Source organism: Neophocaena asiaeorientalis, unplaced genomic scaffold, assembly GCF_003031525.2.
Source record: "Neophocaena asiaeorientalis asiaeorientalis breed wild unplaced genomic scaffold, Neophocaena_asiaeorientalis_V1.1 scaffold1989, whole genome shotgun sequence".
NCBI classification, from domain to species: domain Eukaryota; kingdom Metazoa; phylum Chordata; class Mammalia; order Artiodactyla; family Phocoenidae; genus Neophocaena; species Neophocaena asiaeorientalis.
The window spans coordinates 1-12,937 of NW_020173291.1; the positions used below are offsets into that span (position 1 = coordinate 1).

Consider the following 12,937-nt stretch of genomic DNA (forward strand, 5'->3'; position numbering starts at 1 on the left):
CAGGCAGATTCTCAACCACTGCGCCACCAAGGAAGCCCATGTCTTTGATTTTTTAAGGGTGAATATTCATTGAGTTTCCTTTGTCAGAAAATGGATTAAATGCATGGCATTTCTGTCTAATGGTATATAGCTTTTTTCCTTTCTGAACAAATTCTTTGTTGAGAGTACCTTGGCAGGATTGACTTGAAATAACTCAGGTTAAAGAGCAAGCAGGTCTCTGTGACGTTTCTCATTTCCGCTCAGAGCACAGAGAACCAGGGTAGGGACACAAGCTTTCATTTCATCTGATAGCAGCATTTCCCAGCAAAACACAGTTGCTGTCGATGTACATAATTGATCACTTTATTAACTGTGGAAAAAAGGGACCTTATTGAAGTAATAAAGCATAACTTAATTATGTCCTCTATGTAGAAAGCAAACATGTTGGAAAGTGGCTGACAGCTTCCCATTTCAAGGCTGATTCTGATCATGATAATATTTAAGTAGCATTGATTGCTCTTTAATTGGATTTTTCCTTCTGTAGGCCTCTTCTGAAGAGCTGAAAGCGGCCTACCGCAGGCTGTGTATGCTTTACCATCCTGACAAGCACAGAGACCCGGAGCTCAAATTGCAGGCGGAGCGACTGTTTAACCTCGTTCACCAGGCTTATGAAGGTCAGAGCAGGGCTTGGCTCTACAGAAACACCCTGGTAGCAGACACTCAATTTTTAAGAGTCTTGATTTGTAGAGGATAGAAAAAGAGAGTCCTTAGAGGTGTATAAAAGAGGTGGTTAGTTTAGTGCTTTTTACTGACAGGGACCTTTGAAAGAGTAGTATTTTGCTTTGGAAATCAATACGTGTCCAGTAAGTAGAAAATGAGGCTGCAGGTGAAGTAATAGCCCATAGTCTGAATTGCAAGGGAATACTCCAGCTTTAAATCATTTACTAGTTTTCTTCTAAAGGGAACTCTTAGAGGTAAAAGGCTGATCACTACAGACAAGCTCTCTTTGTTCTCTTTTTTGGTGAGAAGATGCAAAGAACATTTTTTCCATCTGAAAGTGATTTTATTCGTTCTGTAGCATTCAGTTAAGGAAAGGTACTAACAAAAGCAAGAAAATGGTGTTAAGGAGCCTAACAGGAAATAGAATCAAGTAATTCAGATTTTTATATTTATATCTTAAACACTGGATTGTATTGTTTTGGAGATTTGGGGAAGAGTTGACAGAAAATCCCTGCCAGCGCTTGTGAAAATGCTGCCGCAGCAGACCTGGCCCCAGTGTTTGGCCTAAAGGGAGACTGAGATGGTGAACAAATAATTCCTTATTAAATCCTAGAGATCAGCTCAAGAAGTTTGGCTCCCAAGTTTCCCGGTGGTCCGCATTTCTTTCTTCCTCATTAGATTTGAGTATGGATAGAGTCATTTACATCATTTTTTAATTAGACTTAAAAATATATGGGAAATCTCAGGCGGGGAAAGATTCAAAGGTCTTGAACAGAAGTTGGCCCAGCAGAGGAGGGAGGTAATGACTGTTTGCTGTACGGATGTTCAGGTTCGGTTTGGAGGTCCTTTGAACAGCTCTCACCCTCACTGAACAGTCTTTCTGATGTACTTTAGGTGACATGGCCGACACCATAGTGAGAGGTGTTTGTGTCTTTTAAAAATGATTTACAAATAAAGAAGAGAGGCATCCAAAAGCAAACAAACAAACCCCTACATAATAATAAGTCAGATTTTTCTGGTCAGAGCCTGTCCCTAGTTTTACATTAGGCTCTGTTAGAAACTGGAATTCACTCTCTCAAGCCAAGATACTTTATAGACTGTGGCAGAAGCTCACTAGGTGCTTTTAAAAACAACTGCCCTTGGGCTTCCCTGGTGGCGCAGTGGTTGGGAGTCCGCCTGCCGATGCAGGGGACACGGGTACGTGCCCCGGTCCGGGAAGATCCCACGTGCCGCTGAGCGGCTGGGCCCGTGAGCCATGGCCGCTGAGCCTGTGCGTCCGGAGCCTGTGCTCCACAACGGGAGAGGCCACAGCAGTGAGAGGCCCGTGTACCGCAAAAAGAAAATAAAAACAAAAACAAAACAAAACCAAAAAAACTGTCCCTGGGCTTCCCTGGTGGCGCAGTGGTTGAGAGTCCGCCTGCCGGTGCAGGGGACACGGGTTCGTGCCTTGGTCCGGGAAGATCCCACATGCCGCGGAGCGGCTGGGCCCGTGAGCCATGGCCGCTGAGTCTGCGCGTCCGGAGCCTGCGCTCCACAATGGGAGAGGCCACAGAAGTGAGAGGCCCACGTACCGAAAAAAAAAAAAAACTGTCCTTTAGAGATGCAGGGTCAGTGCACCTCACAAGGAAGCAAAGAGTAGCTTGGACATGAAAAATCCAGTGTTTCTCGATGTAGCCACCTTTAAACATGTCCTCGCTTGGATCTAGGGAGCAATTAGGAGGAAAGACACATTGGGAATGATGGGGTCTCTGGAAGATTGTGGCTGGAAAGAGAAGAACAAAAAGAGGTGACCTTGCCTGGTGGTATTGTGGTCAGGACTGAAAGGTGAATTTTGTGCTTTGTAAACATGTTTGGTTTTTAACTTGCAGTGCTCAGTGACCCCCAAACCAGGGCCATCTACGATATCTATGGCAAGAGAGGACTGGAAATGGAAGGATGGGAGGTAAGAGAAACTTTGTGTCTGGCGTCCCAGGAACGTCACTCAACAGCTACAGAACAACAACCCCGAAATCCCGCAACCTGCAGTGATGCCTTTGAGAATGTTTGAAGACATCAGAGTCCTCTTCTCGCCTTTATATCTTGGTTTAAGGAATTGGGTTCTACACTGGGCTTTGCCGCTTTGTAACTCTGTGAACTTGGGACAGTTAGTCATCCACCTTGTCCTCCGTTTCCTAACCCATCAGGTGAATAGTAAGAGGGATGGTCTAGGCCAGTAAGCTTTAACCCAGGGGAGGGAGCAGGCCGCTCAGGGGGTGATGGTAGATGGTTTCTGAAAGGGCACAGTTCCTACACGTACCCTCCTTCCACACGTATACTTCCTTCCACCCTCCACGGCCCTGAGCCCCTCTTTCTACCCGAGGTTACAACTGAATCTAGGAAGTGTTTGTTGGTGCTGTGTTGTGCGTGTGAACAAAACGGAACTACTGGATTAAATTGTCTGTAATGACCCTTCCAGCTCTAATGGGCTGTACTATTAGAATGTTATAAATATAGTGAGTAAAACAAAATAAATAGCAAGTATCTATGAAATAGGTTACCTGGACAGCCATACCATGTGGGAACTATCACTAAAATTCGGAAGGTTCTGTTTTCTTTCACTCTGCCACTGAGTAGTCTTAGAGCCTTGGGCAAGTCGTTTGACTGCTTTGTACTTCCGTGTTATAACCTAAAAAATAGTGATATGCGGATGAAGTAGAAAAATTAATATGAAAATTTGTTGTAAACCTCTGTATTGCTGTAAGAACATGTAGGTGTTATTACTTAATTTCATTACGAAAACTCGCTTCTGATGCCTAAGAAATTCTGGTAGGCTGTTAACGTTAAATTAACTATCATTGAGTTATTTTTTCATCGTCATGTAAGCTTTCCCTTGAAGTTCTTTTGGTATTTGCTCTCACGCACGCATGACTGTCTATTCTAATTTTAGGGTGAAAACATTCTAAAGGCCTTTGGATACGGACTGGAACAGAAGTGAAATGGGGTTCTGTTGCCGTTTTCACCACTGCTTGATATTGGTGGCTTATGGGCCACTTCCAACCTATAGCCATGTTTTGGTTGCCCACAGAGTGAAATGTATTTGCTGACATTTGAAACTTAGGAGGCTTTGCAGGAAAATCCAGTCTCTTATCTTCTTTGGAAAAATCAGAAGACCTGGTAACGCTGTGCCTAAATTCCCCTATAAGGCAACAGTCACCCAGGTTTGAGGAGCCCCTGCCGTGGGACTGGACCGTGCTGCCCAGTTTGCCCCAGCCCCTGCCGCTCCCTCCACCCATCCCACGCCCCGCCTGGCTCCCAGCGGGCGTTTGGCTTCTGGCCTTTGGCTCAGTGGAAATAGCAGTGCATCATGTCACATTAGTTCCTGGTAGCAAAGTGTTGGGTCTAGTGGCTTAGAATTTTTTTCATCAAAAAAGGAAAGTAGAATCCTGTTGAATGTACTAAGTTTCTCCTCATGCCCCAGGTTAAAGCGCCCTTGTGTTTTGATGTTTTGAAGCCGTGGGTTGGTTGCAGTTCTTCACGGCAGCAGTCAGGGCCACTGAAAAGCTGCAGGCCTCTCTTGTGTATCCCCTCCTCAGAGTCTAGGGTTCATTCCCAGCAGCATTATTCCCACTCAGTGGAGCAGCGGGGTGACATCTTCTTGGCAGAATATCACGTGGTTTCCTATCACCAAACCAAATTATCTCCCCATTAGAAACAGAGAAACACCATACACACTGTCGTGATTATAAAAGTATGCAGGCAGTCATAGACGGTGACTGGATAAGCTTTTATATTCATATTTTTTAGTAGATAACTTTAAGGGAATCAAGTTCTCATCGATCAGAATTGGCTTTTTTTTGTTTTTTGCCTCAATACTAAGCCTTCACTGATGATAAAAATGCCTTGAAGGAAAACTACAGGAAGGTACCTCCTCAGATACTTACTGAGAAGAGATGTATGGGTGCCTAACGTATAGTAGGTAAACTGAGCCCGCTGTTCATACTGTGAAGGAAGAGTCTCGCTGAACTCGAGCACTTTATGGAGCTGGCGTCACCATTCCCTTGAGGAATTCTGCAGCTGGTGGCTTTCTCAGTATGAGGGTTCTCCCGTTTCAGTCACAGCCTCCACCCCAGGGAGGAGGCTGTGTTCCCTTCACGCTGTTGCTAGTATTTTTAGACTACTGACCGGTGTCCGTCTGCCACGTGTCTGTCAGTCTAAACCCACGGGTAGTCAGGGAGGGATGGAGGACACGGGCGAAGCCCGTAGTGTTTGGGATGCCTTTAAGCCCAAAATGCCAAAGCAGCCACAGATGTGGCAGTCACTCCTGTCCCAGCTCTGGCATCATTCGCTTTCTGCTGGTGGAGGCTGGGGATGAAATTGAGCATTTGCATCAAATGTTGCATCAGTAGGTTGCATCAAATGTTGACCCTGTTTTCAGGCACTAGGTAGGTAGTCACTCCTGTCCCAGCTCTGGCATCATTCGCTTTCTGCTGGTGGAGGCTGGGGATGAAATTGAGCATTTGCATCAAATGTTGCATCAGTAGGTTGCATCAAATGTTGACCCTGTTTTCAGGCACTAGGTAGGTTTTTAGTCTTTGTCTATTCTCTTTTTTTTAACCTTCAAGGGACCTCGTCATGCTCTGGCAGGATTCCAAAGGAGTGAGATGCAACCATTCCCAGCTCGTAACACCAGCCATTTGAGTTCTTAAAGTTGCAGTGTTTGTGCGGATACCCATGTTTCAAATGAAGTTGGCCTCTTCAGAATGGCAAAAATCCAGCTTTGAGCTGTGAATGTTCAGACAGTATTGAGTCTGGTAACAGCCGGCAAGTGGAGTGGAAAACCATACAAGTCGGAGGGGGCTTGCAGACGTCAGATTACATTTAGAGGAGCAGCCTTTGGCCCAGATCATCCACACTTTAGTTTTTGTCTGCAGTCCTTTACCTTTATCCATATCTCACTTTTCCCTGCCTCTTTGACATCATTCCTTTTTTCCCCGCCCCCCAGGAAAGGGGAAAGGTCAGTCAGTACAAACGATAAACACATTTTAAATGCTGAACAGCAAGAATCCTTTGCTAAGTGTCCAAGTAGGTTGATCATAACCCAAACATAGAGGTTGCAATTCTGCCAGCCTTGTGGCCTGGTAAAACTGCTTTTCAACACTCCTGTGGAAGCATCATCAGACTTCACCAAGCCAACGTGCTGGCTGACACGTACAACAAATTCTGTCCTGTCTAGGTTCCACTTCCAAGCAATGGCATCAGGCACCCCAGTTTTACTGAATGCAACAGCTGTTTCTATGACCATTGGAATCTTTAGAGTGCAGCCGCATTTTAGGACAATACTTCTCCAAATACAAAAGCTTGCTGTTAAAAGCTCCATGCCGCTTTTGTCTTATGAACTGTACTGCATCTTCATTTTTTAATTCCACCTTCAATTAACGCTAGGGCGACAAGCACTGGAGGTCTCCCAAGGCCTGCAACACAATGAACAGCAATTGCAACAACCAGGGTCTTCACAAAACTTAATTTTCACAAGACTTAACCAAGCATCAACAATCTGGTTAGATGGTGGTGCACCATCATCAAAAGGCCAGTCGAGAACATGGATGCCTTCTTTCTCCACAAGAGTAGTGTCATAAGTTGCTTCACATACTCTTACTATTGTTGTAACTCCATACTTAAGTTCCTCTATAAATTTGTTTAAGGTTGCATTAGTTGGATTGTGTGTCATAAGAAATCTCATGTTCTCGTAAGTGATTTCCACAGGAGCTGGGCGGTTCATTTGATCCATGTTAATTTAGTTAAAAAACACTCAGTAGGGTTATGAAAGAATTTTAAAAATTGAATACAGAAATGGTGCAAAGAAACTGAGTCTACTTCACTATACTCCACTTGAAATTCTCAGTGGTTTTGAATATGAAGTTGGGAGTAATGGGAAATGAAATGAACCTCCTGACAAGAAGCAGCAATTCTTCAATGCAGTACTACTGAGGCAAGAGAAAGGAAGTGCACTGAGGTTTACCCCAGCTAGGTCAGAACTCTTGTAAAAAATGCTGTGGATTTCAATTCAACACTTCTGTATCCAGGTTCAGCACTCTCATGGGGGCTTCTTGGTGGAGTAGTAATGAAGTTCTACAGTTCACTTGTCTGCATAGAGGTCGTGCTGTGCCTGGCAGTAATCTCCACCGCCCTTCAGAAACTCCATAAATGTGTGACCAAGAACACCACAGAACTGAGGAATATGTCTGCTCATTGAAGATTGTGGCCTAATCATACAGCCGGTCCCGAGGCAGCGGTGACATGGGCAGCGGCGGCAGGGCAGGGGCGGCAACTTTGCGGGCCGTGGCGGGGGAACCAGACTCTATCTGCCTGACATCATTCTTATAGTGTCTAGGAAAGTCACCCTGCATTAAGAGCTGTAATATGGTCAAGGTCATGAAAACGAAGGCAGAAACTCCCACAGATGGGAGGAGACTAACAAGACATGTGACTAAATACAATCCTGGGTCCTGGGTCCTGGATCAGATCCTAGGGCATAACAGCGACGTTCGCGGAAAGACTCGTGAAATCCCAGAAGTCTGGGTTTAGTTAGTGGTAATGTACTAATCTTGGTTTACTAGATTTGACAGATGTTTGTTTCATGGTTCTGTTAGACGTTAACATTTGAGGGAGGCTCGGTGAAGGGTAGTCGAGAACTTTCTATACTATCTTTGTAACTTCTCTAAAGTTCTAAATAATTTTCTAAAATTATTCCAAAATAAAAAATTGACTCACTAGAATCATAGAATTTTCAAACCAGACAGCACCTCAGGAATCGTGTAGTTTTAATCCCCCTCATTTATAGGAGGAAACTGAAGCTTAGAGAGTGAAGTGACTCACCTGAGGTCTCCCGGGAGGTTCAGGTGGTATTGGAGAGCCTGGGTCTCTGTCCTCTTCCCACTGTGCCACCTGGTTTTACAGGTCTCTCTACAGAGGCCTCATCTACAGAATAAGTCATCCTGACTAGCACAGGGTAGACCTAGTTGGTAAATGATCAAGGTGCACTGTACAGGTATATGGATACATGGGTGGCATATGATACACTCTGTTGACGGAAAACATTGAAAATGTCTATGGTCAACTAATCTGTGACAAAGGAGGCAAGGATATACAATGGAGAAAAGACAGTCTCTTCAATAAGTGGTGCTGGGAAAACTGGACAGCTACACGTAAAAGAATGAAATTAGAACACTCCCTAACACCATACACAAAAATAAACTCAAAGTGGATTAGAGACCTAAATGTAAGACCGGGCACTATAAAACTCTTAGAGGGAAACATAGGAAGAACACTCCTTGACATAAATCACAGCAAGATATTTTTTGATCCATCTCCTAGAGTAATGGAAATAAAAACAAACAAATGGGAACTCATGAAACTTAAAAGCTTTTGCACAGCAAAGGAAACCATAAACAAGACGAAAAGACAACCCTCAGAATGGGAGAAAATATTTGCAAACGAATCAACGGACAAAGGATTAATGTCCAAAATATATAAACATCTCATGCAGCTCAATATTAAGAAAACAAACAACCCAATCCAAAAATGGGCAGAAGACCTAAATAGACATTGCTCCAAAGAAGACAGACAGATGGCCAAGAGGCACATGAAAAGCTGCTCAACATCACTGATTATTAGAGAAATGCAAGTCAAAACTACAATGAGGTATCACCTCACACCAGTCAAAATGGTCATCACCAAAAATCTACAAATAATAAATGCTGGAGAGGGTGTGGAGAAAAGGGAACCCTCTTGCACTGTTGGTGGGAATGTAAATTGATACAGCCACTATGGAGAACAGTATGGAGGTTATTTAAAAAACTAAAAATAGAATTAACATATGACCCAGCAATCCCACTATTGGGCATATACCCAGAGAAAACCATAATTCAAAAAGACACACGCACCCCAATGTTCATTGCAGCACTATTTACAATAGCCAGGTCATGGAAGCAACCTAAATGCCCATCGACAGATGAATGGATAAAGAAGTTGTGGTACATATATACAATGGAATATTACTCAGCCATAAAAAGGAATGAAATTGGGTCATTTGTAGAGACGTGGATGAATCTAGAGACTGTCATACAGAGTGAAGTAAGTCAGAAAGAAAAACAAATATCATATATTAATGCATATATGTGGAACCTACAAAATGGTACAGTTGAACCTGTTTGCAGAGCAGAAATTGAGACACAGAACTAGAGAAAAAACATATGGACACCAAGGGGGGAAAGCGGCAGGGGGATGGGGGTGGGGGTGTGATGAATTGGGAGATTGGGATTGACATACATACACTGATGTGTATAAAATGGATAAGTAATAAGAACCTACTGTATAAAAAAAATTAAAAAAATAAAGAAAATGTCTAGTACTTACCAACTGTAACAATGCAGTTTTGGGGTGCAAATGTCTGAGGGTTACCGAAGGGAGAAAAAGTGACTTGCAGCTGGCTTAGCTTTCTTCCATTCTCCACCGTGATGCACCCTGTGTAAAGAAAGTATAAATAGTAAAGGCCATCAGGGCCTGTGGGAGCTAGAATGAGATGCCTGGCCAAGTTCTTCACGGCTTCAGAGGGACCAGCCATTTTGACATTACAGTTAGCTCTGATTATGTACCAGCTGTTTGCAGAACTTCTGTAAAATACGACTAGAAATGGGATGACTTAACACCTTTGGAATATTTGCCTCTTCATCTGTCACAGAGCGTGGCAGAGAGAAAGTCATTTGTAAAGGTCCAACAACTAGAATTCCTGAAAGCAAATCTTGTTCTGCTCTGGGCCCCATGGAGGAAGCACGCCATCAGTCCAAGATGCGGTAACTTTGGGGAAGCAAAATAAGAACTAGGAGAGTGAGCATGCCACATTGGTTAAATATAACTGAGAATGTTTTTGTGAGGTCACAGAGCGATCATTGTGCCATTTGGACTTTCAGTTTGTTCTTGGATTATTTTAACTGTTTTTGTTTTAAAACTTCCTTTAAAAGAAACACCTCCCCCTTTTTGATAATTAACAATTTATATGGGAGAGGAGAAAATGTTTTTGTTATTTTTTTCTGTGTACTTGCTAAAAGTGATAGTGAACAAATTTCTCAGTTCTTTTGGATAGGCCAATTCTTGTATTTATTTTTCTGTATTGCTGAATAATAAAATCAAGTTGCACAAAACCCCATTTACTGTAATATATATACATACATACATATGCATAGGTTTTTAGGAAGACACATAAAAAATTAAATGTTAGCCTGTGAGGAGGAGTGTGGGTGAGGGGGAATTGTACTTTGTGCTTCATATCTTTCTGTACTATTTTGATTTTTTGCTATAAGCATGCATTTTTTTTGAATAATTTTTAAAACTTCTGATTTCCAAGATAGCTTTTTCTCACCTCACCTACCTTTGCAGGTGTTCTCTGAGCAGCCTCAGGACTCCGCGGTATTTCTGCCACTAATACAGGGTCAATGCTGTTGGGCCTTTTCCCCCCATCATGTGTCCAGTGACTTTGGTCATGTTTGTCCCACTCCCACTCTCTGTTTCTCACAGGCCATAGCGTTCGGGACCCTTGGAAATGACGTGGTCTGCTTTCCTCTCTCACGGGCATGGTACCCGAGGCCCCCGTGGCGCTTCCCTGCCTGTTTGAAATCTCAGCTGGGCTATCTTGCTTTCGTGATGAGCTCAGAAAGGCTGATGTGGGATGCCTTACCTCCTCACAGATCTGACATCCCTGCGCATCCCCGAGGGCTAGCATGGTCTGCCGATTTGCACCTGAGTACTGGAAGAGTCCCCTGATTCTGAAACACCCAGACCTCATGGCTTAAGGTCCCTTGGTCCAGGATGCTCAAGGGGCACCTCTGGTGGTGGCCCCAGCACATGAGGGAGACGTGCCAGTGCCATTGTGGATGGCCTCGCCTCCATCTTGACACTTTTCAGCATGTGTTACCTGGGGCTCATTAGGAAATAAATCTAAACTGTGACACTTAAGGTGATGTTTTCTTTGTAAGATTCCTGCAGCCTCGGAGATAAGTGACTAAAATGAAGACAATAATGCTTCAGTCTCTGAAGAGCTGAGGGAAAGCACAACCTTGGGACTGAGCGGGTGTGACGGTGAACCTGGCTTCACCAGGGACTGGGCCGTCGGAAGGGAAAATCCCCACGGTCTCACTGGCCGCTCTTAACCATCCTGAGGGAAAGGAACGGCGGGACACGGTTAATGACGCCGTCTCTTGTGTGTATTCCTCGCTTTCTGGGCCCTTTGCTGACTCTCCCCCCCATTCTGCCTGCAGGTTGTGGAAAGGAGGAGGACACCAGCCGAAATCAGAGAAGAGTTTGAGCGGCTGCAGAGAGAAAGGGAAGAGAGGCAGCAGCGAACCAACCCCAAGGTGAGCCGGGCCAGTTCTGGAGGGAAGGGTTGCAAGGCTTGATTACCAGACAGCAGATCTAAAATAATTAGTGCTGGTGGCCTTTTATCGTAATAGCATACAGAATCGGGTGGAACAGCATTTTGCTTACTGTGTCTCAAGAGTAGGATCTGCCTGGAAAGCTATCAGCAGAGCTGCTGGTGATGAGCCAGAGTGAAGGCAAAACCAATCCCCTGGATTTTCCCAGAAGCCAGGAGACTTCTTGAGCAGAAACGCAGGCTAGCTGTCTGAGACCTTTCCCTGTAATCCTGCTGCCCAAGCCCTTGACACGTGAAAATCAATCAGAGGTCTGTGTCAGGAAAGGACAGCCACCTACCCACGCATTGAGGCAACAGGATTCCTTGCGGACCAGTTACGAGACAGAGAGCCAGAGAACGCAGAGGGCTGGGGGTGTTTCCAGACTGCGTGAAGTGAGGGGCATGCTGTCACCACCCCAGGACGACGGTGCCGTGAATAGCAGTCACCAGGCTGTTTCCACAGCAACAGGGTGACCACCTTTAACCATCAGTCAAGCCCCCGATGAAGTTGGAGTCGTGTACCCCAGGGACACACCTGAGTCTGAAGGTTACTTTTCAGTCCTGTATGATCTCCTTTTGCTTGGATGTGTTGGGGAGGCAAATTGTTCTGCATGCATGCCACGGTCCTTTGGCAAAAGGAGAGCTCGGTCAGTTTGAGGTGCCTGTCGTGCTGAAGGGCTAACTGCACGTGGCCCGGTGTTCCTGTTCCGCGGTGTTTAACGAGGGGCGCAGCATCCAGACGCTGTCATCGCGGCCGGGATAGCCCGGCAGGCAGCTGAAAATCTTTTAAGGAAAAAGAACCAATGCTAGGTTCCAACTGGGAAGCATGATGTTACGAGCTTCCAATCAAATACGTTCTAGAAAGTGGAGTTTTCTAAGACCCCTACCGCATTTAAAGGTCCAGATACTCAGAAGACTCCCATCTCTTTGAATCCTACATTTCAAAGTATACTCGTAAATGCCAACACCTCTCCTTCCCTCCTGCTGTCCCCTTTAGTGGAGGACAGCTTCAGGAATGTAGTTAACTTTGGGTCAGTGGAGGTAGAGACTTGAAACACCGGTTGAACCAAGTCAGGGGGTGTGAGATGCTGAGAGAGCTGAAAATCTTCAAGGTGCCCTGAAGTGTGCTAACGGGTTCCCTTCTCGGGTATCCCAGCCAGTGCACTGGAGGAGGTCTGCGTACAGGTCAGCCTTGGCATGTGGGGCTCAGGGTCGGGGAGCCGGGGTGGGAGCCTGGCAGGGACAGTCTGATGCTGTGCTCTCTTTGATTTGCTGGCTGAAGTTTTGCTGCATTCAGAACAATGAGGGGGGAAAGACAGCATCACAGTAGCCCAAGCCTCTGTGTCCCGTGATAAAATTGGCCATCTGGGTGTGTGCGGTGATTGCTTACTGGGATCGTATGGAAATGTGTCTCCAGGCCATGTTTCTGTGAAATGAGGGAGCACAGCTGTGACCATTTCACACATGCCTATAAGATACTGTATGATTCCCAATACTTTGCTACTTCTAGAAAGTGCTGCCAAAGAAATAAGACATTTTCTAACCAGAAATACTAAGTGAAAACCAGATGCCGGCTCTGTGGCATTTTGAGGAGAGGTTTAGCTGGATCTTTTATTCCACTTCTGAGTGTTTTTGCTTTGCAAGATGAGCAGAAAGATTTAGAATGTTCTCATCCTAAGACGAAAGGGGTGATCTCTTTTAAGAAGACCACAAGGAGGTCTTCCCTGGTGGCGCAGTGGTTAAGAATCCACCTGCCAATGCAGCAGACATGGGTTCAAGCCCTGGTCCAGGAAG

General features: G+C 45.0%; 1 protein-coding gene and 1 pseudogene across 1 annotated transcript; one reads left to right on the forward strand and one right to left on the reverse strand.

The window, feature by feature from the left end:
• Positions 1–523: 523 nt before the first annotated feature.
• Positions 524–11,087, forward strand: LOC112400370 (dnaJ homolog subfamily C member 11-like; the record flags this gene model as incomplete). The annotated part of the gene is made up of 3 exons (XM_024746075.1): positions 524–653; positions 2,568–2,641; positions 10,992–11,087. Coding segments are annotated over 3 exons (300 nt in total), but the record flags the coding sequence as incomplete, so codon positions are not given.
• Positions 5,949–6,457, reverse strand: LOC112400371 (protein tyrosine phosphatase type IVA 1-like; annotated as a pseudogene).
• Positions 11,088–12,937: the final 1,850 nt, after the last annotated feature.